This window comes from Magnusiomyces paraingens, assembly GCF_902498895.1.
Source record: "Magnusiomyces paraingens strain CBS 517.90 genome assembly, contig: contig1, whole genome shotgun sequence".
In the NCBI taxonomy this organism is placed as follows: Eukaryota; Fungi; Ascomycota; class Dipodascomycetes; order Dipodascales; family Dipodascaceae; genus Magnusiomyces; species Magnusiomyces paraingens.
The window spans coordinates 1,442,799-1,469,427 of NW_022474067.1; the positions used below are offsets into that span (position 1 = coordinate 1,442,799).

General features: G+C 39.2%; 11 protein-coding genes across 11 annotated transcripts; 4 read left to right on the forward strand and 7 right to left on the reverse strand.

Moving 5' to 3' along the window:
- Window positions 1-174: 174 nt before the first annotated feature.
- SAPINGB_P000439 (uncharacterized protein) lies at window positions 175-1,017 on the forward strand (the record flags this gene model as incomplete). The annotated part of the gene is made up of 1 exon (XM_031995163.1): window positions 175-1,017. The coding sequence occupies one exon, from the start codon at window positions 175-177 to the stop codon at window positions 1,015-1,017; it is 843 nt and encodes a 280-aa protein (XP_031851054.1).
- Window positions 1,018-1,099: 82 nt separating this feature from the next.
- On the reverse strand, window positions 1,100-2,265 carry SAPINGB_P000440 (uncharacterized protein; the record flags this gene model as incomplete). Its single annotated transcript, XM_031995164.1, has 2 exons — window positions 1,100-2,185; window positions 2,239-2,265. 2 exons carry the CDS (start codon window positions 2,263-2,265, stop codon window positions 1,100-1,102), a joined length of 1,113 nt encoding a protein of 370 aa, XP_031851055.1.
- A 325-nt stretch (window positions 2,266-2,590) lies between these two features.
- On the forward strand, window positions 2,591-5,056 carry SAPINGB_P000441 (uncharacterized protein; the record flags this gene model as incomplete). Its single annotated transcript, XM_031995165.1, has 1 exon — window positions 2,591-5,056. One exon carries the CDS (start codon window positions 2,591-2,593, stop codon window positions 5,054-5,056), a length of 2,466 nt encoding a protein of 821 aa, XP_031851056.1.
- Window positions 5,057-5,190: 134 nt separating this feature from the next.
- On the reverse strand, window positions 5,191-6,346 carry SAPINGB_P000442 (40S ribosomal protein RACK1; the record flags this gene model as incomplete). Its single annotated transcript, XM_031995166.1, has 2 exons — window positions 5,191-5,616; window positions 5,807-6,346. 2 exons carry the CDS (start codon window positions 6,344-6,346, stop codon window positions 5,191-5,193), a joined length of 966 nt encoding a protein of 321 aa, XP_031851057.1.
- Window positions 6,347-6,851: 505 nt separating this feature from the next.
- On the reverse strand, window positions 6,852-7,729 carry SAPINGB_P000443 (uncharacterized protein; the record flags this gene model as incomplete). The annotated part of the gene is made up of 2 exons (XM_031995167.1): window positions 6,852-7,462; window positions 7,627-7,729. 2 exons carry the CDS (start codon window positions 7,727-7,729, stop codon window positions 6,852-6,854), a joined length of 714 nt encoding a protein of 237 aa, XP_031851058.1.
- Window positions 7,730-8,021: 292 nt separating this feature from the next.
- On the reverse strand, window positions 8,022-9,593 carry SAPINGB_P000444 (uncharacterized protein; the record flags this gene model as incomplete). Its single annotated transcript, XM_031995168.1, has 1 exon — window positions 8,022-9,593. The coding sequence occupies one exon, from the start codon at window positions 9,591-9,593 to the stop codon at window positions 8,022-8,024; it is 1,572 nt and encodes a 523-aa protein (XP_031851059.1).
- A 284-nt stretch (window positions 9,594-9,877) lies between these two features.
- Window positions 9,878-11,332, reverse strand: SAPINGB_P000445 (uncharacterized protein; the record flags this gene model as incomplete). Its single annotated transcript, XM_031995169.1, has 1 exon — window positions 9,878-11,332. The coding sequence occupies one exon, from the start codon at window positions 11,330-11,332 to the stop codon at window positions 9,878-9,880; it is 1,455 nt and encodes a 484-aa protein (XP_031851060.1).
- Window positions 11,333-11,715: 383 nt separating this feature from the next.
- On the reverse strand, window positions 11,716-12,765 carry SAPINGB_P000446 (uncharacterized protein; the record flags this gene model as incomplete). The annotated part of the gene is made up of 1 exon (XM_031995170.1): window positions 11,716-12,765. One exon carries the CDS (start codon window positions 12,763-12,765, stop codon window positions 11,716-11,718), a length of 1,050 nt encoding a protein of 349 aa, XP_031851061.1.
- A 701-nt stretch (window positions 12,766-13,466) lies between these two features.
- Window positions 13,467-14,942, forward strand: SAPINGB_P000447 (uncharacterized protein; the record flags this gene model as incomplete). Its single annotated transcript, XM_031995171.1, has 1 exon — window positions 13,467-14,942. One exon carries the CDS (start codon window positions 13,467-13,469, stop codon window positions 14,940-14,942), a length of 1,476 nt encoding a protein of 491 aa, XP_031851062.1.
- A 4,262-nt stretch (window positions 14,943-19,204) lies between these two features.
- On the reverse strand, window positions 19,205-23,784 carry SAPINGB_P000448 (uncharacterized protein; the record flags this gene model as incomplete). The annotated part of the gene is made up of 2 exons (XM_031995172.1): window positions 19,205-22,136; window positions 22,217-23,784. 2 exons carry the CDS (start codon window positions 23,782-23,784, stop codon window positions 19,205-19,207), a joined length of 4,500 nt encoding a protein of 1,499 aa, XP_031851063.1.
- A 1,016-nt stretch (window positions 23,785-24,800) lies between these two features.
- Window positions 24,801-26,609, forward strand: SAPINGB_P000449 (uncharacterized protein; the record flags this gene model as incomplete). Its single annotated transcript, XM_031995173.1, has 1 exon — window positions 24,801-26,609. The coding sequence occupies one exon, from the start codon at window positions 24,801-24,803 to the stop codon at window positions 26,607-26,609; it is 1,809 nt and encodes a 602-aa protein (XP_031851064.1).
- Between the last annotated feature and the right edge of the window lie 20 nt (window positions 26,610-26,629).

A 26,629-nucleotide genomic window follows, 5' to 3' on the forward strand; every position in this document is an offset into this window, starting at 1 on the left:
AAACCTCGGATGACCCCACATTGTGTGTATAAAAAGGTCTTGAAGTTCCTTTTCTTCTCTAACCCCCCACAATTTAGTTTCTTAAAGAAAAAAAAAAAAAAACCCGTCCCCACTATCTATTTATTACTATATACACACGCACACACACAAACACACACATAAAAAAAAAAGATCATGACAACTTCCAAATACGCCCAGATCTCCCAACTCGCAGTCTCCTTCGCTGCCCCGCAAGTCCTGCTTGTTGAATTCAACAAACCCCACAAGATTAATGCTGTCGATGCCAAAACATGGCGAGACTATGCCCGCATCTTTGCCATTGCCTCCACAGATCCTGATGTGAATGCTATTGTTGTTGCAGGCCAAGGTGAACGAGGGTTTTGTGCCGGACTAGACTTAAAAGACACTGAAGGATTTAATGAAATTAGTGGCCAGGCTACAGAACCTTCACGTAAAGCTATCAAGTCACGCGCACATATTCGCGAGTTTCAGGAAGCCATCAAGTCAGCATATGATTGTCCTAAGCCAGTGATTGGAGTGGCCCATGGCATTTCCATAGGACTGGCTATGGATATCTTGACAAACGTCGATATCCGTCTTGCAGCTGCAGATACTAAGTTCTCAGTACGCGAGATTGCAATTGGCATGGCGGCTGATATTGGCACCCTACAACAGCTCCCGCGACTTGTAGGTTCGCACTCGTGGGTCCGCGAAATTGTTTTCACAGGACGTTTTTTTGGTGCTGACGAGGCACTTAAGCAAGGTCTTGTGTCATATGTGTATCCGACGGCTGCAGCGGCCAAAGAGGCTGCCATTAAGCTAGCAACTCAGCTAGCACAATACTCTCCTGTTGGTCTTCAAGGAGCAAAGGAGTCGCTTAATTATGCTGCCGAGCATACTCTTGAAGATGGGTTGAAGCAGATTGCTGCTTATAATTCCTTTGCATTGCAGACTGATTTCTATGAGGGTATTTCTGCAACTCTTGAGAAGCGCAAGGCCAGATATGAAAAGTTATAAAGGAAAAAATAAATAAATAAATAAATAAATAAAAACAAAGAGGTTATTATAGTTAAATAAATATTAAAGTACAAAGATATGATTATTTACTCTTTGGCTTGATGAAGTTGCTCAGTTTTGGTTTTTTTTCCCCAGGTGAATGCTCTTCTTTGTGTCGCCGTTTAGGCATAGCACTAATCCTGTTTTCTTCATCGCTTTGTTCAATTTCTTCTTTAGTCAGTTTCCGACACAGATCTTGGCCACTTTCAGAGACTTTACCAACTGCCCTACCTACCCGGTACGCTTCCAATGGAGGCGTGGGGTTGTGTAGAACATCATTATTGCCCTTGAGCCATTCTTTGGCGTCTTTCACAGTTAACATCACGGGCTCACGATCGTGCAACCACTCGAGTGGGGAAGAAACCGGTCGGGTGATGATGGAGACTGTATTCTGGTAACAGATTCCGGCAAAGAAAAGAAGTGGTTTAACAGGATGTTTTTTCTCAGGCTCAGGTTCTTCAAGTTTGGCCTCTTTGACGTCTCCAAGCTGTTTCTTGACCTCTTCAGATTCCTTCTTAATTTCTTCAGACTCCTTCTTGACTTCTTCAGATTCCTTCTTGACTTCTTCAGATTCCTTCTTGACTTCTTCATGTTCCTCCTTAACTTCCTCAGATTCCTTCTTGACCTTCTCGGTTTTTATTTTTCCTTCAGTCTTTGCATCAGCAGACTCACTTTTTTCTTCAACTACCTTGGGTCGTATATAATACGGAATCTTGACTGTACTTTTCTTGGTCTCAAATAATTGTTTAGCTTGCCATTCGTAGTATCCTTGGGCCAAAACAATACATCGGTTTTTAGGATACTCTAACTCTTGTGGGTTTTCCAAAAAGCGATGCCAAAACCCTCTGGGATCTTCCACTTTTTCAATCCGAGCATTAAAAGTGGCAAAATGATGAGAATTCGCATTACCACTCGATTTAAACCCAGGGTCCAAACTCCACGTCATGTAAGAAACTTCATGCTCAGTGTTTATACTCAGGTCAAGTCCAAACTTAAGAATGATACGATAAACTGGGACTCGTTGATATGGTGCAAAGTTATACGAGGTCGGGGACTTTGTAGACGACGAATCAATTGAGTCTATTTCAAACCCAGACGCACGCAAAACCCCGGAAAGTTCACTTAAAGGCTGTTTATTGTCAACCAAAAGAGAATCTAATCCAAGATATTCATCATACTTACAATTGCAAAAACAAAACGACCGCACATGACATGCTGATTGATAAAGATAAATAATTTTTTTGATATTTGATAATTGAAAAAAAAAAAAAAAAAGGCGTAGTGTAGTGTCTGTTGCCAACCCCACAAATCAGCCTGTTTGTATTATTTTTTGGTGGTGGTGGTGATGGTGGAGGTTATTCAGTAACACTAAAAAAAAAAAAACCTTTTAGGTCTGCCTTAATGTCCTTCACACACAAATTTTTCACAGCTTTTTTTTTTTTTTTTTTGTCTTTCAACTTATCAAAGTATACCGGTTTTCACATAAAATATAAATATAAATAAAAATATAAAAAGAACCCTCTTTTTCTCAACTATGCTCCGACTGACGACGACTGCCCGGAGAGCACCCGTGCTGGTGGTCCCGCGCATTCTACGCAGACAAATTTCACTATTCACACCCATCAATGATAAACCGGGAATGACGGCAGCTGCAGCCGCTGTCAATGCTCAAAATCTAAACGCCAAGGCACCGACCATTAAGCTACAGACCCCTCGCGACGAGGCCGATGCACGTCATGGTGACGCTGCACTTCGGCTCATGTTTGACGATGCCGGGTTCTGGAAATCCATGAGCCCTGTGCATAATCCAGGAAAGAAAACAGGTCTGTTTGATAACCCATACTTGACATCGCCTCGTGGAATGCTCCGCTTTACAGAAGTGTCACTTGCTCAAGCACAAGCTCTGGCCCAACGGATCCTTTCGGGAACTGTGCGTGATGGTGGAGATCTTGTTCGAACACTTGATCGCCTTAGTGATACTTTATGTCAGGTCATTGATCTCATGGGCTGTGTACGTGCTGCACATCCAGCACCTGGGTTTCAAGCGGCCGCACAGCAGGCCCATGAAACCATGTTTGAGTACATGAATGTGCTAAACACCTCAGTAGAACTGTATGACCGACTTGCTGCAGTTTTCGAGGACCCTGAAAAGGTTGCAAAACTTTCTGCTGAGGAAGATTCTACAGGGCGGTTACTTCTTGCCGATTTTGAAAAGTCCGGCATTCGGTTAGATCCTGAAACACGAACCAAATTTGTCCAGCTCATGAATGTCATTTCTGTTATGGGACAAGAATTTATGGAGGCCGCTGCAGAACCTCCTAAAGACCCGTCTGTGGCTTTTGTCAAAGCTACCTCTTCCGATCTTGAAGGTTTGGACCGCGGGCTTGCCCGGTATCTTGTACAAACCCAGCAGTCAAAGTTATCCAAACTATTTGGTGAAAAGGAACCAGGCTCATTACTTGTGCCAACCACAGGTTGGGAGGCTGCAGTTGCTCTACGAACTGTTCGAGATGAAAAAGTACGCCGGGAAATCTGGACCAAGGGCCATTTAGCATCTGCCGATTTGGAACAAGATAACCGTTTGCAAACGATTTTACGTGCGCGTGGTGAGCTGGCCAACCTAATGGGTGCTCCTTCATATGCCGCCTACGAACTTCATGGCAAAATGCTTAAGACTCCAGCTTTGGCAGACTCGTTTCTTAAGGCCATTGAAGCAGCAGTGGCGCCCAAGGCACGCGGCGAGATTGCGGCGCTGGCGCGGATCAAGGCCCAAGCTACAGATGTCCCCCACAAAACAGCAGGGATGGAAGCCTGGGATAGAGACTTTTTCGGAGCTAGGTTCTTGCATCAGCAGCATTTGTTAAGAGACCACAGAGACGATACACCATCTCAAGAAGCAGTCGCACGTATCCCAGAATACTTTTCAGTGGGAACTGTAATCCAGGGTCTTTCACGATTATTTACAAGTATCTACGGGATCCGGTTTGAACCAGTGCCTCCCAAGGAGGGCGAAACATGGCGTGACGATGTACGTCGGGTTAATGTTGTTTCGGATACTGACGGACTTGTAGGTGTCATGTACTGTGATTTGTTCCAAGCTCCAGGTAAATCGCCTAATCCTGCACACTTTACAGTACGTTGTTCACGTCGAATCTATGCAGCAGAAAATGATGCCGTACGGGCGCTGGACCCATTGGCCAACGAGCGGTTCCCGCATGTTGTTACGGGCCGTGATGCACATCAACTACCTGTGATTGTGCTCATGTGTGATTTTGCGCCGGGTCCCGCCGGCGGGCCTGCGCTGTTAACCTTTAATAATGTACAGACTTTGTTCCATGAAATGGGTCATGCCATGCACTCCATGCTGGGTCGTACTGATCTTCATAATGTTTCAGGGACACGTTGTGCTACTGATTTTGTGGAGTTACCTTCAGTTCTTATGGAAAAGTTTGCAGCTGCTCCTCAAGTTTTAGGACTGTTTGCATATCACCATGCAACGGGTGCTCCGCTTCCATTAAATTTGTTGCAAGAACATGAGCGGACTGCTCAACAGTTGCTTCAACATAGTGAAACTCATGCACAAATTGTCTTGGCTCTTCTTGATCAACTTTTCCATTCAGGTGATCCTGCACTTTTGGCAACCCCAGAAGGCCTTCATCATGCTTACTACGCTTTAGAGTCTCATTATGGTCTTTTCCCAGCCCAACGTGAGTCTAGATGGTATACCCAATTTGGCCATCTTGTTGGCTATGGTGCTTCTTACTACTGTTATCTATTGGGTCGTGCCATTGCCGATCGGGTATGGGCTCATGTTTTCCAACAAGACCCAACTGCCCGTGATGCCGGCGAAAAATGGCGCAGAGAGGTGTTGCAATGGGGGGGAAGCAAGGACCCTTGGCAAATGGTTGCTAGTGTTTTGGATGACCCGACATTAGCACCAGGGGATACCGAGGCCATTGCTTCATTAACTCGAGGTTTTGACAGTATTGATAAGCAATGACTCGCAGCGGGTGATCCGATTCTTCACCCAACCTCCTACGAATATTCTTCACATGAGTACTTGTAAATAAATAGTAACCAAAAATCATCAAACTTTCTCATTTTTTTTTTCTTTTATATTATACACCACGCAATTTAGTTGGACTGCATGATTTGCCAGACGCGAATCAAGTTGTCGGTGTAACCGGCAAAGAGGTTCTGACCGTCAGCAGACCAGGCCAGGGAAATGACCTCGGGCTCCTTAGAAGAGATAGAAGCAAGAGCAAAGTCAGGCTTAAGCTCATCAATAAGGGCTCTCTTCTCAAGATCAAAGATCTTGATGGAAGAGGAAGTGGCAGCGCAGAGCCAGTATCTGTTGGGGGAGAAGGTCAAAGAGTAGATCTCGTCATTGCCAAAGAGGGAGTAAAGGTGCTTGAACGAGTTAAGATCCCAAAGGATGATAGAACCGTCCTTGCCACCGGAAGCGCAAAGAGATCCATCAGGGGAGACAGTGATGGCGGAAACGTAGCCAGTGTGGCCAATGTTGTCAGCAAGGAGCTTAGCGTTCTTAATGTCCCAGACCTATTAAAATGAGTTAGAATAAGTGAAAAAGAAAAAATTTTAAAAAAAATTTTTCAAAAAAAATTGATGATGTGAAACTCAGAAAATGGTGTTAATTTGTCTCATGGAAAAATCTCTGAAGTAGCAAATTTCAAATGAACATCATTGGATCATCAATTCTTTCCAAAAAAAAAATAAGTAAAAAACATACCTTGACAAGCTTGTCCCAGCCGGCAGAGATGACAGCAGAAACACCATCCTCCTTCTCGACAGGAGAGAATCTAACAGAAGAGACCCAGTCGGAGTGGGCAGAAGCATCGTTGAAAGTGTACTTGCACTCACCAATGGTGTTCCAGATGCGGATAGTGCGGTCACGGCCAGCAGAGGCAATCTGACGGTTGTCAGCAGAGAAAGAGACGGAAAGAACGTCACCTTCGTGGCCAACAAAGCGCTGGAGGGTCTTGCCCGAGTTCAAGTCCCACAGACGGAGAGTCTTGTCCCACGACGCAGAAATGGCGTACGCACCGTCGAGCGAGATGGCAACGTCCTGCACAATGTGGTCGTGGCCCTTGAGGGCGCGCTTGGGCACACCGTAGGCCTCCTCGTCGCGAGTCAGGTTCCAGATGATGAGCGACTTATCACGCGACGCAGACAACAAAATGTCTGGGTTAGAAGCGGAGGTCGCAAGGGCCGTGACCCAGCCGTTGTGGCCCTCGAGGGTGCCACGGAGAACAAGAACTTCGTTGGACATGGTTAAGTGGTGCACTTGAAGGGTGAAGTTAGTGGTGGTGGTGGAAAAAGTGTGACCTGGTGGGAGGGGAAAAAAAAAAAAAAAAAAAGGGGGAAAAGAAGAGAGGAAAATTTTGTTGAGTGTGTGTGTGTGTGTGTGTGTGTATGAAAGATTTTCGTAGTGGGCACAGGGTTTAGGGTTTAGGGTTTTTTCTGTTTCTCTTTCTATGGTCAGCCGTTGCAGAGGTAAAAAAAAAAAAAAAAAAATTAAAAAAAAAATTATTAGAGGGTTAGGGTAAAATTTAAAGAAGAGAAGGGGAGGGGAGGGGAGGGGAGGTAGGTAGGTAGGTAGGTAATAATAAAAAAATAAAATAAAATAAAATAAAAGACCCGGTCGGAACATTATTCAACTGAGCATATAATAACCGGTACTTGATTAAGTGTTCCGATAGTATATAATATACACAGACATTCTCATAATTATTAAAACCAATTTCCTAAAAAGGAAAGTGACTGTTTCACGTGATCTATTTCGTAATCAGCCTTAACTTGCCTAATTTGCGCTCGTCAGTTACAACACCTGTCGCAGCTTCAACGGCTTCCTCAATTGAATCTTCTGCTGTTGTTGTTGCTGTTGCTCCGCTAGTGTCCCGAAGGTCTTTAATAATTTTGTCGGTACTTTTATCAACAACATCAACAACATCATTTTTGCTTGATTTATCTGTCATTTCAACATCTCCATCATCACCATTCTTTTCCTGCTTTTCCTGCTTTTCCTTTTCTCCTTTTCCTTCTACTTGGTCTTCTTGTTCTTCTTTTTTTTCTTTTTCTTGTTCTTGTTCTTGTTCTTGTTCTTCCTCTTCTTTCCCACTACTACCCTTTTTCTCCTCACTAATGCTTAACCAAATGGCCTCTTCCTTTTGTCTTCCAACTGCTGTTGCCTTAGGTACAACATTGACTGGCATCACCTTATCTCCAGAAACATCATTTAATAACCGGATCTCACGTCGTAGTGCAACCGAAGTCCGCTCTAGCTCTGTATAATATGCTGCTGTTGCTTCACTAAACTCACGTTGTGTCGTAGGGCCTTTGGAAATCTTCCCTGCTCGCAACGTAGCAATAGCTGTGGATGCAAGATCTAATAATGAAATTATTTGCTATACAACTCTGCTTATTAGTATTATTAAAAAAAAATTAAAAAAAAAATAACAATACGCGTAATTGTAAAAAAAAAAAAAAAAAAATTAATTAAATAAATAAATAAACAATTTCAACGATTTCGTAGACTACAAATCAACTTACTCACCTCATCTATTTTGTGTAAACTGTCTAATCGTTCTTCGACATCTGCGCGGGCCATTGGCGCAACTGACAAATCCACATGTTCAAAAACGTTGTTCTTCATGATATATTGGCATTGATTGAAGTTTCAGTATTAAAAAAAAATTAAAAATTTAAAAAATTTAAAAAATTTAAAAAATTTAAAAAATTTAAAAAATAAAAAAATAAAAATAAAATTTAATGTGGTAGCTAAAAAGAGGTTATATAAAAAATAAAAAATTTAAAAATTTAAAAATATAACCATGGCCTTAACCATTTATTTATTTAATTTTATTTTATTTTAACACCTATCTTAACAATAATAAAAATGTTTACATATACATATATTTAACCCCATAATTCAACTTGAATATTTATCACCAAAACTTACGAGAATATACCAATCCTACAAGCAAAACAACAACCCACAAACCTTTAGACAAAAGTTGTTTAAACACTCCACCAACTACCACAGGGCCCTCTCGTGGATAAGGATTGGCTGGTGGACCACTCATCAAATTGTACTGTTTCGACTTGGATAAGGAATATGGTGGGTATCGCACATTGAGAGCACTCTCAACAATGGCTGGCTGTGATAAAACTGTACGTTCATGGGAAAAGGCACGGAAACCATTGATTCCATGGTATGCACCATGACCAGACTCTCCAACACCACCAAAGGGGGCTTGTGGGGCAGTAAGGTGCATCAATGTTTCATTAATAGACACACCACCACAACGAACACGATCCAAAATAAAATTCTGTTCTCTTTTAGATGTGGAGAAAATGTAAAGGGCAAGCGGGGTATCGTGTTCACTTGTAATAAAGTTCACAGCCTCAGAAAGCTCGGTATATGTGATAATTCCAAGAAGTGGACCAAAAATTTCCTCCTTAAGAAGTGAATCACTAGCAGTGACACCATCCACAATTGTGGTGGGGAAAAATAGCGTTTTTTCATCATAATTACCTCCAAGAACAACAGATCCCTTAGTGTTGTCAAGATAAGCTTTAATTCTGGCAAAGTGGCGGCCATTGATAATGTCACTGTAATCGTCATGAGATTCCGCAGTCAACCCCGCATTAAACTCGTGGTAAGCAACTTTAAGAGCAGCTAAAAAGTCCTTGTGAACCTTCTTGTCAACTAAAAGATAATCTGGTGCAACACAGGTCTGTCCAGCATTAGCGCGCTTCCCCCAGAGAATACGACGAGCTGCAATCTTCAAATTGGCAGTGGCTGTGACAACCACAGGCGATTTTCCTCCAAGCTCCAAAATAGTGGGCGTCAAGTGTTCTGCAGCAGCACGGGCCACTATGCGACCCACAACACCATTGCCTGTATACATGATTTTATCAAAGGGCAACTTGAGAACTGCAGTAGATTGTGGGACTCCACCAGTAATACTCACAAACACACTAGGATCCAAAGCTTCAGATAGAATCTTGACAAGAGCGCGAGAAGTGTGTTCGCACATCTCTGAAGGTTTGTAGACAATTGTGTTTCCTGCAGCAAGAGCTGAAGCAATTGGCAGTACACTGAGTACAATGGGGTAATTCCAAGGAGATATGATGAGAACAGTTCCAAAAGCCTGACGAGTAAGACGGATTGAAGCAAGTTTCAGAGCTAGAGGTGAGCCTGGAATAGGTTTTGGAGCAGCCAAGTCATCGAGGTTTTCAATGAGCCAGAGAATCTCAGTAAAAGTCTGGAAAGTTTCCATCATATTAATCTCATGAGGACATTTATGGAGATCTTGCATCAAAGTTTGATAGAGTAAGTCTTGGTTATCGTAGAGTGCATAGTAAAGATTGCGTAGTTGTTCACGGCGGAAAGAGAGAGGAAGGGTTTTGTAGGAAGTATAACCAGCTTTAACACGGGCAACCAAAGAAGGAATTTCTTCAACAGGAGTTTCGACAGGGATGTCTTCATAAGTTGATATTTTGAATGAAGTCATTTTGTTTTTTGTTTTTTAGTACTTGAAAAAGATGAAAAGATGAAAAGTTGAAAAAGTTTGTTGAAATGATGATGAAGATGGAAAAAAAAAAAAAAAAAAAAAAGTGGCTTTTAATAGCTAAAAAAAATAACAAACAAAAACGGTTCGGACAAATTATAAGCCGTTCAATAAATAAATAAATAAATAAATAAATAAATAAAAAAACAGCTCAACTGGCCAAGTTATTTACAACTTACTTTATAATAACTTAATTCAACACACTACTTACCTACTTACCTACTTACCTACTTGTTTCCCTTCTCCTCAGTGTCAATGTGCCAAATAACGTAGTTGGGCAACCCGACAACTTTAAATCCTGAGCGAGCAGCCATTTTTGCAAATCCCTCAGTCTCAGCCTGGTTCTCAAATGGATACGCAGGGAAGTTAGCACCTGAGCGATGCACATCAGCCTTGACCAGCACAGACACACCTCCGCATCCATCTAACGGCAGTTCTTCGTCTTTATTCCAGCGCCAGTCGCCCATGCGGGCCATATACTCACGGCCTGTGTCATACTCCTTATATCCCTCTGCCAGGACAACATCACGAGGGAGAGTTTTAAGTAAAGCTCGTGACTGGTCCGTATCCTGCCATGAGTTGTAGTCGAAGCGGCCTTCAATGTGTTCGACTCCATCACCAGTCACAACATATCTGTGGAACCATGCATTTGGAACCACAACATCAGCAGACTGAGCATGTGCAGTCAAGTCTTCAAGAAGAGTTCTAGGGGACTCATAAACATCGACATCACGCCAAAGAACCCAAGAATGGTCTGACTGAAGAGCAGATGTTAATAGAAAGTTACGAGCACGGGCCATGGCTTTACGTCTAGGGGCCTGAGCAGCAAACGCATGTCGTTGTTCAACATCAAGGTTGTCCATGGACAATAACAAGTCCTGATCCTGGACTTGACCTTCATTATGTTGGCGAACAAGGAAGTCCTTTGTAAAGATTTGAGCTGAACGGAAGGGTTTTTTCGATTCCTGGGCACGCTTGAGTTCAAGGGCCAACAGGGCAAGGGTATCGTCGGTAGTATCTGAGACCAAAAAGGCCAAGTCGATGAGCTCATGGGGGTATGTTAACGACCGAAGTAGAAGAAAGTAACGGCGTAAGTAAGGGCCAGCATCTCTCAACGGTGTCAAGATGAGAATGCGTTCTCTATTAGCAGCTGCATTTTTTGTTGCAGTTGAATCCAAGTTAAACTTGAATATAGTTTTATCAAGGATTTCTGAAGAGTTTGTAAGAGCAACAGGTGTAGATGAAGCATCTTCATGAGAATGCATGTGAAGTTCTTGTTGATACTTGTCAAGAGCGTCTTGTTGCTGAAAGAATTTGACTGGAGTTGGTGATCTTGCGTGCCACTCAGAGTATGCGTTAGCTGAGAGATCAAAGGGAGCTTTACTTGGGCCAAAGCACCGAAACTTATGTCCAGGAGCTGATCGGACGCGTGGAGTCATGGCGCTGGAGGAAAAAACAACAAGCAGCCATAGGGCTACTAGGGTCCCAGCGGCAGCCACGAGCGCACGGCGTATAGGTGACAGGGCCTTGTAGCGTAGGCGGAGATAATGAACATGTGTAGCTAAGGCATCATTATAAGTGGAGAGTCGGGACCTGTAACCGGAGAGTTTTTTACCGGGTGGTTGTTTTTCGAGGATGACGGAGGCCCGTAAAGGTGGAGAGGCAGGTTCCGTGGCAGGCATTTGGTGGTGGTTGTTGTTAAGTTGTTAAGTTGTTAAGATGTTTGTGATATTTATTTTATATTAAGGAGGAAAGGGTGTTTTTTTTTTTATTGTTGTTATTGATAGGCAAAAGAATTAAATTTTTTTTTTTTTTTTTTTTGCAGCAACTTTTGCAGACATAAATGGAGGGCCAAAAAAAAAAAAAAAAAAAAAAAAAAGATATATAAACAACAACAACAACCACCAGTTAAAAGTGGATATTTGTTTGATTGATTTTATATTTTATATAAAAAAACTATAGAAAATGGAAGTTTTTTTTTTTTGTTTTTACATTATTCATTATAAGTCATCAACATAATTCATATTCGTCATCATTAGCAGTAACAATGAAGCAATGGCTAAATTTACTTGGAAGTATCAAGGACATAACGACCTGCAATCTGGCCCTTCTCCATAAGATCATATACATGAGCAATCTCAGACATACCAACAATCTTGATGGGAGTTGAGACAAGACCACGACGAACAAAGTCAAGTGCTTCTACAGTATCTTCACGGTTACCAACAAGTGAACCACGGATAGTGATGGTACGCAAGACATGTGAGAAAACAGGTGAATGGACAACAGCATCAGCAGGAAGTCCCACAAGTACAATGGTTCCAGTTGGACGAATGTATTCAAGTGAGGTTTCAACAGCCTTTTCAGATACAGCGACATGGACAACAGCTTGGGCACCTTCGCCATCAGTAGCAGCCAAAACACCCTTGACAATATCATCAGTTTTAAAGTCAATAAAGGCCTCACCACCAGTTGATAATACAAGTTTCTTTTTGGCTTCACCAGAGTCAATACCAATCACACGGAATCCCATTGCTTTAGCGTATTGTACGGCCAAAGATCCAAGACCACCACCGGCACCAGTGATGACCACATTATCACCAGGCTTAGCATCTGAGCGCTTGAGGGCCTTATAGACAGTGATACCAGCGCACAAGATGGGGGCTACCATTGCGAGATCTACTCCATCAGGAATACGAGCAGCATGAGCAGCTTTTACAGTTCCGTATTGTTGGAAAGTACCATCATGGGTGAATCCTGAGTAAGTTGCTTTAGGGCAATTACCGTCAGCACCTTGAAGACAGAAACGGCAATCGAGACAAGTACTATTAACCCATTTGATACCAACACGGTCACCAATGTTAAAGTTACGAACAGCATCACCCTTTGCCACAACAACGCCTGCGCCTTCGTGGCCTCCAATGAGAGGGAATGGGGTTTGGAAGGGCCAATCGGCTTTCCAAGCGTGCAAATCTGAATGACAGGCACCTGAGTATTGAATATGAACAAGAAGTTCATCATTTTCTGGGGTAGGTACAGGGATTTCCTTATAAAGGAGTTCTCCACGGGGTTCGTTGATGACGATAGCCTTTTGAGTCTTGGGAATAGGAGCCATTTTGAAGATTGAATTGGGGGGATGGAAGTTAAATTTAGATAGTTTTGGTAGATTTAAAAGATCTGAGTGAGTTTTGTTATAAAGTTGAATAAAGTTGAATAAAGTTGAATAAAGTTGAATAGAATTGAATAGAATTGAAATGAAATGAATTGAAAGATTTGTTTTAAAAAGTCGACTTTCCAGCTGCTTTTTATAGAATTTAATAAAAAAAAAATAAAAGTCCAATTTGATTTCCCCACAAAATATCAAAAAAAAACCCCACAAATAATACACAAATTGGCTCTTTTTAGTTAGTTAGAAAAAAAAAAAAAAACGTCTCAAAACCTTCTTTTTTCTTAATTTCAATTCAATATACAATAACAATTACAATAATAAAAAAATAATAATAAATTTCAAAATCATAAAAAAAACAAAAAAAAAACAAAAAAAAACTTCTCCTCGTTTAGCCGTTCTTTGTTAAAAGAAAAGAAAAAAAAAAAAACAAAAAAGAAATCCCCCTCTCCGGGAACTCAAATTGCAATCTCCGAATGTTCTGTGAGATCTTTTTTTTTTTCATTTTTATTGATATTTTTTTTTTTTTTTTTTTTTTTAGTTGTGTGTGTTTGGAATAATTTTTTTTTTTTTAAAAAAATTCCTTACAATAAATCATCATCGTCACCACCACCACCACCACCACCAAACTACTAAAACTTCAAACTACAATGGACGCGACCTACGAAGCGCTCAACCAACTGCGCATCGCCATTGCTCCTGTAGTTTTTCATATACTTCTTTTTATAAAAACTACCGCCACACAGATCGGCCTTTGCTTCATCCGTCTAATTATCACTGTCTCTCCGCATCTTTCTAATCTTCTCCACCTTCTCCACAATAACCTCCGCACTCTCATCATAACTATTATTCCTCCCCCCTCCATTCTAACAACAATCCCACGTCTCTGTATCCGTTTATTAGTTTCTATAAGCCATATTGTGACATCTCTTTTGGCTATCACTACGGCCCTTACATTAATACTCACCGCTCGCGTTCTTCTATTAATCTTAGCGGCTATCAATACCCTCTTTACAATTATTACAAACATCACTTCACACCCATCAATCACTCTTTACATCAAACCTTTATGTATTGCATCTTTTTTTGCTCTAATTCTTGGAGCTCTCTTAGGTAGTCTTGCAGGTGGAACAATTCTTACTATCCGATTCTTTTTACCACCAACTAGTGGTTCTACCGGTACAAGCAATGAAACATACCCAGTCTTGCCCATCAAACGCGCTGAAACGCGTACAAAGAGTGTTCCTACTGTGAAATTTCAACAACAACAACAACAAGTACAACAACAACAGCAGCAACAACAGCAACAACAACAACAGCAGCAACAACAGCAACAGCAACAGCAACAGCAACAACCACAACCACAACACCCTTCATTAAAACAAACTCAACCTACACCGGCTCTTCGAGTCCCAAGTGCAATGGCATCTCCTAAAAAACCTGCATCAAAACGTCCGTCCGTCACATTCTCGGATCCTCTTACTGTTCCGGATTCGCCGCCTCGTCGGCCACCTACAGAACCTTTACAATCCGTTTCAAACCCTACAACAACGCTTATACCATCATCATCATCATTATTAAATTTACAATCAACAAAATCTATTGAAAAACTACCATCTTTATCAGTTAAAATCTCATCTGCTGATGCTCCTGCTGATGGACCAGCAACTGTGGTTTTTTCTTTTTCAGACCCTCCATCACCAAACTTGGTTAATATGGATGTAGCAACTCATACAACTACAACTACAACTACCACAAGGTATAGACCGCGCCGCCACGTGTCGTTACCACCATCTCCTCGTGCAGAAACACCGCCTGGTAAAATCAGCAACGAGAACAACAACAACAATAGTAGTAGTAGTAGTAGTAGTAGTAGTAGTAGTGGCAGTAGTACTAACCATATTAAACAATTGATGCGTCCACCATCTGCATCAGATTCGAATTTAGTCAAGTTAAAGGCAACTGCTGCTACTGCTACTGCTACTGCTACTGCTACTGCTACTGCTACTGCTACTGCTACTGCTACTGCTACTTCTTCTTCTTCTTCCAATCTTGACACAGAATATGAGAAAAAGACTGCAGCACTGCTGGCATCTGCTGCACGGTCTCTTAGAAAACTCAATTGAGATTTGATTGTTTAAAAAAAAAATAAAAAAGTTATATATTTATATATATATATTAATTATGCTAAAAAATAGAATAGAATAGAGAGAAAAAAACCAAAAAGAAAGAAAAAAAAATTATTTTCGATGTTGACAGGACTCGAACCTGCAACCTTTGGAAGGTATCGAAAGCCGAAATCCAATGCGCTCACCATTGCGCCACAACACCAATCCGTTAAAAAAGTAAAAGTAAATGCTAATAATTGTATACTTTAATAGTAATTGTTGCAATTTCTAAGGAAATTTTTATTTTTCATTTAGCATTAAATCTATTTTTAAATTTTTAAATTTTTTTTTTTTATTTTCTAATAGTCTCTCACCCCCCCCACATTTTTTTTTATTTTTATTTTATTTTATTTTATTTATTTATTTATTTATTTATTTTTTTTTTTGAAATCACATTCCCCCCCGCAATTGAAATGATGATTGTATTTGTTTTTATTTTTAATTTAATTTCATTTTTAAAGTTAGTATTATTTTCTTCTTCTCCTCACTCTTTTTTTTTTCCCTGTTGTGCGATGTGCGGAGTTTTATTTTTATTTTATTTTTTTTTTGTAAACTGATTTGTATTTTGTGATCAGATGAATGAATGAATTAAAGAATATTCATATGAATAGAAAATAAAAATAAAAAATAAAAAAATAAAAAAATAAAAAATAAAAAATAAAAAACTCAATTGAACAAAAAAACAAAAAACAAAAAAAAAAAAAATTATTAATGAAGTTCCCCACATTATTTACGTAATCTTTTAATAATTTTTTTTTTAATTTTTTTTTTTTAAAAGTATTATCGTTATATAAATATAAATATAATAATAATAATAATAATAATGAAAAAATACATATAAAAAATGTCACTGGTTTCACGGTTGACGAAAAAAAAAAAAAAAAAAGGGATTTACCCTTTTAAGTAGAAACCCCTTTTGTGAGGGGGTGTGTCTTTAAAGAAATATAAGAGGAGTAATAAGGAAAGTCTTAATTGAAAAATAAAAAATTATATATATTTATATATATATATATATATATGGAAACTTTAAAAAAAAAAAAATCTTATAATTTGAGATTATGAAGAACAAAAATAATAATAATAGATATAGTTGTAATATCATTTTTTTTAAAAAAAAAAAAAACCATTTGAATTTATAATAATCTTTCAATTCAAAATTCAATTGAACAAAAACAAAAACAAAAAAAAAGAAAATTTCTGATTTTTATAAACAATCAATTAGGATTACATATATATGAAAAGGAATTAATTCTAAAATCAGAAAGATTAAACGAATAAATGACCAATTAGCATTTATTTACTCATTTATACTATATTATACCACCTAGTTATATAGATTTCTATTAAAACTAGGCTTGTGTACTCTTACAAAAATTTTTTTTTTTTTTTTTTTTTTTTTTTTTGAGTTTGTTTCCATAATAAAAAGTATACTTTTTTAATATTAAAATAGATATAAAAGAAGTATTTTTAATACAAAAATTAATGGTTATTAATATATATATATTTATATCATGATCTCAATTAATTCAAATATTAATAATAATACCATAATCATTACATAACTTTCCGATGTTTATCGATAAAACTAATCCACCCTTAATAAATTGACTTACCTTTTAATCATTATCGCCACAACGATATCATGAAATGACTTTGATATAGACACAAAATAAAGTCCCCCCCTTTTTTTTTTTTTTTTTTTTTTTTCTTTTTTTCTTTTCCTTTCTACTTTAAATTTTTTATCAATGTTAGAACAACTACCGGTAGAAATACACTTGGGAATCATTCAATTTCTTTCGGCAAAAGATTGTCAAAAGCTCAGCCAGTGTAGTTCTTACCTACGACAAATTTACCTTCAAAGTGCTTGGGAATATATCGACTTGACTCTTTACAATTATACAAGAAATAGATTTTCTATCAATTATTCATCCAAATATCGTTGTTTAGAAATTCCTATAACCTCTTTTATTTCAAAAGCTCCAACTTATTCTGGTATTCCTTGCAATGCAATTCGACATTTCATTATTAGATGTTTGTGGGGGTTAAACTATATACAGTCTTTAAATTCATCCCCAGAAAAGGATCCCTTACCTTCATCTTTCCCTAATGTAACCTCAATAAAATTTTTTTATGAAGACTCTCGTGGTTACATGTGTCAAATGGATAACGATATATTTTTTAAAGATTCTCTCTTCTATTATTGGAGACATTTTTATTCCAGCCTTTCCTTAGAATTAGTCTGGAGTAAATATGTTACAAAACGACCTTCAACAAAAAGCGACTTTTCATTTTTAACAAAATTATCTATTTTTGATAACTTGGATTTCCCAGATACTATTTGGCCTAAATTTATTAATTTACAAGATATCCATGCTTCCCATTTAACTTTCTACCAATTAAAGTCTCTAGCTTTAGGCGCTCAACACTTGTCGAATCTCAAATCTGTGAATATTGAATATTTTAAAAATTTTAATGACAGAGAAATTAATGGTAACCAAATCATTACAGATGTTATTTCACTTTTACCTATAAATATTTCTTTTTGCAAACTCACCATTCAAAATAATATTTTTCGCACAACTTATAGCCCATTAGTAGTTCCTCAAATAACTGCTTTGGATATAATTTATTTTGGACCCATAAAATTAGATTTTATTTTCCCTCGTTTATCAAGAATAACTAGGTTTCTTGAAACTCCCAATAAGTTTGAATTTCGTTATCCTGATTGGGTTTTGGACAAATTCAAACAAATTGAATGTGTATTAGCAAATATTGATTTAAATATTAATATTTTTAATACATTCTTAAAAGAAATGTCAAACATTAAAAAACTAAAAATCATAATTGATGAAGCAAACAATTTAGATTATAAGTTTTTCTGGATGTTTGGTCAAGAAATGTTTTCCAGTTATGTTTTTTTCCTACGAAAAAAGGGGATAAAAACAATTGGTGATTATTTAAGAAGAAAGGGGAAACTTGCAAAAAAATTCCCTCGAGAATTTTATACTTCAAATTTCCCTTCATTTTGTAATATCCCTCCTGGTCTTATGGATGATTGGTTAAAAGAAAGTTTAACATCTTCTTTATTCTCTGTTATTCATCATCTTCATTCTCTTGAGTACTTTTATTTTGATTGCTCAAAAACATATATTCCTCTTACTGCTTCACCCTATGTATGGTTGTTTCTTTCAACACATTCTACCAACCCCAATCTTAAACAAGTATATATTATTTCAAGACACGATACTCCATCATCACTTCATGTTAATTTTGCACTACCTTACTTTTCTCCAGATATTATAAACAAACGATTTTACATTAAAGGTTATTGGTTTGGGATTTTACCCCAAATTTCATGGATAATTTCAAGGGTAGTATACCTATCGATTAATTCAAAATCTTATTTTCTTTACAATTATGGGATATCAAAAAATCAAATTATTACTTCTGATTCAAGAATGTCTTTGGAAAATTTCCAAGATGAACCAGATGTTGTTAAAGAAGATTCTGTTTATAAAATTAATAGAAATGATCAATGTTATTGGCTAGAAAATGACTTTGATGGTTGGATTTGAAAAAAAGAAAAAAGAAAAAAGAAAAAAGAAAACAAACTTTGTTACAGTATAGTGTATGTACATTATTCTGATGATGGATATTTATAGATAATTTTAATTTTTTTTTGTTAAATAAAAAGTCGAATTAATAACTAATATCAACAAGTATTGATTGATTGATTGATTGATTGATTGATTAATTAATTAATCCATTCATTTATTCATTTATTCATTCATTCATTCATTCATTCATCTTCTGCAATATATATATCTAGTTTTGTATTTTTAAAATACCAGTATAGTATTATTGTTTACCTTATTCAGTATAACTACAGTTAAGTTAATCCATAAATTTTAAGTGCATTATATATTTTTTTTATTCAAAAATATCAAATTGACTTCATATCAAAAAAAATAAAAAATTAATAAAAATTAAAAAAAAAAAATAGATTGTATTATATCGTACACAAGATAGACAAAAAAAAAAAACGGGAAAAAGAATTACATTATAAAAACACCTGAAAAATAAAAATAAAAACAGAAATAAAAATAAAAATAAAAATAATAAAAAAATAAAATATTAAAAAAAAAAAAAAAAACAAGAAACAAAAAAGATAAAGACCAGCTCCTTTCTTTTGTTTTTTTTTTATTCATCTGTCAAAACATTTAATGTCCAACACCAACTGGCTGTGCTACCGTAGCCCATGGGTTTTGCGCATTAAGTGCTGATGCACTCGCTGCAACTGCATCGTAAACTACTCTTCGCTGGTACTTGCCAAACCCTAACACGCGTTTAGCCACAGATGCTACTGAATCATGCATCCAGGTCCGGAGAGCTGTTGTACGAGTCACACCAGCATCCAGACCTGCACGTAATGTTGTAACTGTTGATGTCTTATCAGCAACTGTTGTTTCCAGGGATGTACCTGCTGCTGCTACTACTCCTTCGACAGTGTCGCTGACAACAACGCTCTCGCCATCAACATAGTCCATATATGCTACCATGCGGTAGCACACCCAGACCAGAGTGAAGATGAACACGGGCAGCCAGAAGAAAAGAAACATGCGGTCATTCTGCAGCTTTTTGCGGTTGTTGCGCCAAATCTCTACAACCTCGTCTTCCGTCGGTTGTCGAGTCTCCACAGTCGTGGTAGTAGTTGTAACTACTTCTTCAACTGTGCTACTGGCACCGCTGGGACCACCTTCAGTTGCTGATGCAGCAAAAATAGCTTCTGCAGGTTTCTCCTCATCAATTGCAGAGTTGGAGTAGTCAGGATTGGACCCTGAGCCATGAGGGAAAATGTCGTAATAATTAGGCGGCGAGCTCCCGGGGGCTTCATCAACAGGACCCGCACGTCCAAACATTCCTCGCAGGTATGCAGACCCCGTGGTGATGGCATTGTTATAGTGGTATGCCATGGCGTTGAACGGTTGTTGAGGTTCATGTTGAGAAGTCGCTGGATTTTCTTGTTGTTGTTGTTGTTGTTGTTGTGGTAGTTGTTGTGGTAGTTGTTGTTGTTGCTGCTGTTGCTGCTGTTTCTGCTGAGAAGGCACCGAAAATGCAACTCGCTTACGCAAAGACCTTCCCTCCGGAGTGCGTAAAAAGGAAGGAATATACCATCCAAGCTTATGGGCCAATGTTCCACTCCCTGTTTGAACCTCTGGTTCCTCTTGATCTTCTATGAAATCAGACTCATGGAATTCGTCACTGTCGCCATCAGATGATGCAACTGTATCATCTCCAAGGAATGCAAACTGGTGCTGTGAAAGTGGGAGGTGGTTGTGATAATTAACATTTGTGTGGAAGAAAAAGTCACCAGACTCGTCACTATCTTCGTCATCACCGTCTCCATCATCTTCAATATCACCTTGGTACTCTTCTTCATCAGACGACTCCTCGTTAAAGGCAAACATTCCCTGAGAGTTGGGGAATCTTTCTTGAGTCAAGAAGCGAGGAGTGTCATGTGGTTCAAGGTCATCTTCGCCAAGATCATGATAAGTTTGACCAAAGTAAGTGCATAGAGTTTCGTCTGCATTATAATCAAGCAGCATGGAAATGATGGCTTGGTGATTATGCATAGCAGAAAAGTGCAATGGGGTATATCCATTCTTGTCTTGGATGTCAACATGAGCTCCACGAGAGAGAAGAATGTTGACAAATCTTTCCAGACCAAGAATAGAACTTAAATGCAGCATGGTCTGGCCCTCATTGTTGCGCAGTTGCCAGTTGGGTCGTGCATCATTTTCGTATGAGTCCATAAGGGCCACTAGTTTTAACAACAAAACTTCGAGGCGATGAGGAGGGATTCCTAGAGGTTCCATAGCGTCATTGGCGCTATTCCCCGTACTACCACCACGGAAACTCTGCATTTCTGAGTCAAAACCAGTTCCTGGACCCACAATTCTGCGAGCAATGTCGCGAGCATCTTCAAGCTTGCCATTCATCTTGACACCAACCACACGAAGCGCGAGTTCAATCAGCTGGCGATCCGTGTCATCGTAGTAGGAAAAAATTTGTGATCCAGGCATGGCAGCCAGACCGTCAAAGGAAACAATGACGGGACCTGGGGATTTTGATGGTGGAAGCTGGGTGACCATAGAGCGGTCGCTCCAGCAGGTAGTCAAAACCGACTTGTTTTCTCCAAACTTGGGAACAAGACCATCGATAAAGTTGAATCCAAAGAGTGAAACATCAATGCCGCCACGAATGGGTCCAGTTTGAGGAATAATCTTTTGGATATCTGGAAGCCCATTGACAACTGATGATTGTTGGGAGTGGATGAGAGCATTGATTGTAGAAGGAATAGATTCTTCTGGTTGTGGAGAGGGAACAGCAATAGTTTGTGATAAACCATTTGACTGAGAAGATGCTAGGACTGCTGTGAGGTCTGATGGTGAAGCCACGGGGGAGGCAATAGTACTTGTAGGTCTTGTTGAAGAAGAAGCAGCGGAGTTATTTCCATAGAAGGGGTTTATAATACCGTCAAAGGAAGCAGATGGGGATGCAGAGGGATGTGGAGGAGAGGTTGGGGATTTGAGAAGATATGAAGGAGAAGAGACATTTGAGAAGGAAGTTGTAGGAGGTGAGGCCACGGCGGAGGAGGAGGTAGAATATGAGCGCAATGAGCGTGAGGCCGAAGCAGCAGCGGCAGCAACATTGGCTGCCGAGACGGCAGTAGTTGCAGAGGTTGAGGGACGTTTTGAGCGGCTAGTGCTGGAGTTAGTGGTGCGTTTGCTTGATGAGGATACCAAAGACTGTGGTGTGGCTGTGATGGGCAGAGCAGCCGAGGTTGGGGGGAGGGAAGATGAGGGTTTTTTCTTGCGTGGCCCATAGTCTGAGGAAATTTGATATTCATTTTTCGGCGATGGTGATGATGTTGCAGAAATGGAAGGATGGGGGGTATTTGCAGCAGTGGAAGAGGCTGTCATTATGACATCTTCATCGTCGGCTGCGTCGATTTCCGAGTTGAGACGCTTGATACCTACAGATGATGCAGCTCTACTAGAGGCAGCCTTGTGATCATCAGTGATCATGATGGAGGAGGTAGAACATCGAGCTACAACCTTACCAGTGTAATCACGCACGACGAAAAGGGCACTAAAAAAAAAGTTAATTAGTTAGTTAGTATCAGTGGGATATGGACCAAAGATGGTTAGAAGAAAAAAAAAAGGACTTACCGAAAGCCCACTTTTTCGTTATGGTGGCGACAGTAGCAAGCCATACGGATAGGGAGCTCTAGTTTCTTTGCAGTGACTGTTTGGCCATTGAGGTCAATGTCAACAAGAGATCCAAAGTCGACGATTTCTTTACAGTTGAAGACGATTGCACGTTTTTCCTTGTCGAGGCTCCAGTGGGCCTCTTCGACAGGAAGACGGACTTTTTTGCGAAAGGCTCGTTTGCGTTCTCGATTGAGACAACAGCGACACATATTGACATAATGGTTATGATCTGTGTCACAAATGACGATAGTATCAAGAGACAGGGCAGTAGGAATTGGATAAAATGGGTCTCTTAGTTGAAGTTTTGGTTTTGAGATTGTATCTGCCGGGAGATGAACGATTGACTCTGATGGTGGAGGGTAAAAATGGAGGGCTATTTTGATTTGTGTTTCGACACGGGACTTGATGGGGGAGTCACTAATGTGGATACGATACTTGAGATTTGAGTTGTCGAGATCATCCCAGTCATTTGGGTTAAAGTCTGGCATGTAATTAGGAGCCGGGTAGTCCTTTGTGGCTAAGGAAGATTGTTGTTTTTGCTGGGGTTTTTCTGAAGATGAGCCTACAGAGGAGAGAGAAGTAGTTGAAGCTGGGGTGATGATTGAAGGATGGGGGACTTGGTCCAAGTTAGATTCTTGTTTAACGATTGGGGGGATTTCGTCGTGTTTATCTGAGGATGTTTGAGGAGATGAAGAGGATGAGACTGAAGGTGAAGATGGTGAATATTTGATAGAAGTTGAGTAATCGACAACGTGGTGGTTTGTTGTTGAGGAAGCATTTCCGACCGTTGGGGCAGGTTCTGTGTAATCGACTAGAGCGGCAACAGCAGCAGCAGCAGACTGCATATCGTGAGTAAGAGGGAATGAGATGTTTGAAGGGGATACAAATTCATCAAAATAGTAGTCAGATTTGAGTAGAGAGATTGGGTCTTCGGAGTAAGGCTTAAATTGTTGTTGTTGGGGGATGATTGTATGGTTGAGGTGTTGTTGTTGTTGATGATTATTATTATTATTATTGTTGTTGTTGTTGTTATTATTATTATTATTATTATTATTGTTTGAGGTTCTCAGGGTGTGGTTTGATTGAGCAAGAGCAAAATCTTGTGGGTCTAAACCTTGAAGTAAAGAGTCGACCATTGAAGCTGAGACTGATTCTGCTGATGAATCCATGGAAGATTGTAATGGAATATTATTTGTATTGTTATTAGAAGTTTGTACCATATTGTGATCATCTAGTAATGAAACTGCTGAGATGAGAGGGTCTTCGGCTAAGTTGAATCCTAGGGGGGCTTCAAGGTTTCTGATCTGATCATGAACTGGATGATCAATTAAAGAAGATGATGATGAAGAAGATGATGATGAAGAGTTAGATGAAGAAGAAGGAGCGTGTGAATGTTGTGATCTAAATCTTGAAGGCTTTTTAGAAGTGTTGTTGGTTTCCTGACTGAGCATATCTGGGAAGACCATTGAGAGATCAGCAGCTGCAGCAGCAGCACCACCAGCAATGGAGCTGTCAGGGGTGATCATTTGAAAGTATGAGCAAAGTTGTTATAAGCAAATACGAGAAATAAATTAAATTATACTGGTGATTTATTCTAATTCTTTTTCTTTCTTTCTTTTTTTTGAAAAAAAATATATATATATTAATAATGTATAATATGGATTTTTAATTTAAATTGGTTGGGATTGTAGTTGTAGTGGTTGGTGGTGGTGGTGGTGAAATTAAAGTTGGCGATGTGTGTAAGCAGGAGATGTTGGGAGAAAAAAAAAAATTGTTGGTGGTGGTGGTGGTGGTGGAAATTTTATGTGTGTGTGTGTGTGTGTGTGTGTAGAGGGCAATTTTGTATAGGCTGAGCTGGTGGCGGTGGTGGTGGTAGTGATGGTAGTGATGATGTTAATTTGTTAATCAGTAAAAAAAAAAAAAAAAATTAAAAAAAATTAAAAAAAAAAAAAAAAAATTAAATCAGGGTTAGGGTGAAGGAAAAGGGAAATGATTACTAATGGCAATTGTTTAGAAGTCGTTGGAATCTAAAGAGAGAGAGAAGAAAAAAAAAGCCACATTGTAATAAAAAATGTAATTAAAATGTTTCATAGTTGTAACTTAGTTGTAACATAGTTGTCACTTAGTTGTCACATACTTAGCCGAGGATTATGACTCACAGACACATTACGTAACACTTAGCCCCACACATGACCCATCACATGGACACTACACGTGACAAGCCGTTTTAAACCCTAACATCGGCTATTCTTAACTCATCTTACGTAAAATCTTACATCATTTATATAATTATAATAATAATAATAATAATAATAATAATAATAATAATATTTTTATTTTTATTATTATTTTTTTTTATTTTTTTATTTTGCTCATTATTATAATTATATTAAAAAGCAACAGCCAGAAGATAAGAAAAAAGAGAGCATCGCGATTTTTTTTTTTTTTTTTTTTTTTTTTTTTTTAAATACTCCTCCACCAGCCCAACAAACCAACCAACCAAACATTCAGACATAAATATAAATATAATTAACCACATCAAATGCCACAAGAAAAAACACCTCTGCTCTCTCATGAATCTCCTTCAGAGAAGAAAAAACGAAGAAAGTCTTACACAACCCTTTCGTCTCCTGAAACTCTCACCTTATCCTCAGAAACAAATACCTTATCTTCAAAAGTCACAGTTATCAGACTCATAACTATTCTATTCGTCTTACTCATCACTTTGTTCATCTTCAACACAAAACAATGCCCATCATTAAAAGCCTTGTTTTTCCTTCCTCCTGAACAAACAGATCTTCCACCTCCTGTAGATGCTGTCGATCTATCAGACTTATACACCCCAGGTGATATGCGCTTCTCTATTAAACATATCTTCCATCACAATACTGACAAACCAAATGGATTGGCTGCACATGGTCGTCTAGATATAACCCCCAACAATATCGCCATGCTCAAAGAAACAACCCCACTTGTCACTTTTGGCCGTAACACTGCATCTCCACGTAAAGTCTCACCTTGGGAAGCCCGTCTGGCCTTAAAACCTCGTAACAACTTTCATGTCCGACGTTTAGCCGACCGCCACCCAGACTCAGTCGAGGCCTTAGTTCATTATGCTAACACATACATGGACCGCGGCCTCCCGGAAATCAAAAACGAAAACCTCAACTGGCACGATGAGAACATTGCAGTCCCAGATATTGAGGACCGCAACACAGTCGTGGCGCTGGCCGTCATGTCTTCTGATGCATATGTCGACATTCCAAACACAGGCGATTGGCAAAACGTCACTGGGCCCTGGCGCAACGAGACTTCCGATTTCGGCTGGGCCGGCGAAGGCGTTCGTGGTCATGTTTTTGTCTCTGAAGCTGATGAGGCCATGGGCTTACCTGCTGCTGGAACAGTGGTGATTGCCATTAAAGGTACTAGTGCAGCTGTTTTTGATGACGGTGGTGATACTGCTCCTAATGATAAGATTAACGATAATCTTTTATTTTCATGCTGCTGTGCACGTGTGAGCTACTTATGGAATACAGTCTGTGACTGCTATACGGGTAAGTCCTACACTTGTAATCAAGACTGTCTAGAACGCGAGTTATACAAAAGGGATAGATATTACAAGGCTGCCATGGACATTTACAGAAACGTATCGGCCATATATCCTAGCTCTGATATCTGGATTACTGGCCACTCTCTTGGTGGATCGCTTGCTAGTTTGGTTGGCAGAACTTATGGTCTCCCCACAGTGACATATGAGGCACCTGGTGAGCTTCTCCCTAGTCGAAGACTTCACTTGCCTATGCCGCCTGGTGTTCCTCGCTGGGCTGAGCATATTTGGCATTTTGGCCATACGGCTGACCCTATCTTTGTTGGAACTTGTAATGGAGCTGGGTCTTCATGTTGGGTGGCTGGATATGCCATGGAGACAGTATGTCATTCTGGGCTGGAATGTGCCTATGATGTTGTTTCTGATAAGGGTTGGCATGTATCATTAATGAATCATCGCATTCATGTAGTCATTGATGATGTTTTGTTGGCTTATAATGACACTGCTACTTGTGGAGTACCCAAGATTTGTTCTGATTGCTTTGACTGGACGTTTGTATCTGATAATGATGATGATTCTAGAGAGCCCATTAAGAGTAGCAGTACCAAAACTTCCATAAGTACTAAGACTGTGAGTACCCGATTCACTAGTACTACATTTCCTACAGCTTCAGTCACTCCTTCTACACCTGTGGCACCTCCAGACAATGATGATGACACATCTCCTAAACCTTCTGACCCTCCTCAAGTTTGCAAACGTCGATCCTGGTACGGATGGTGTTTAGAATGGGGACCAGAGAATTGAAAAAAAAAAAAAAATTAAAA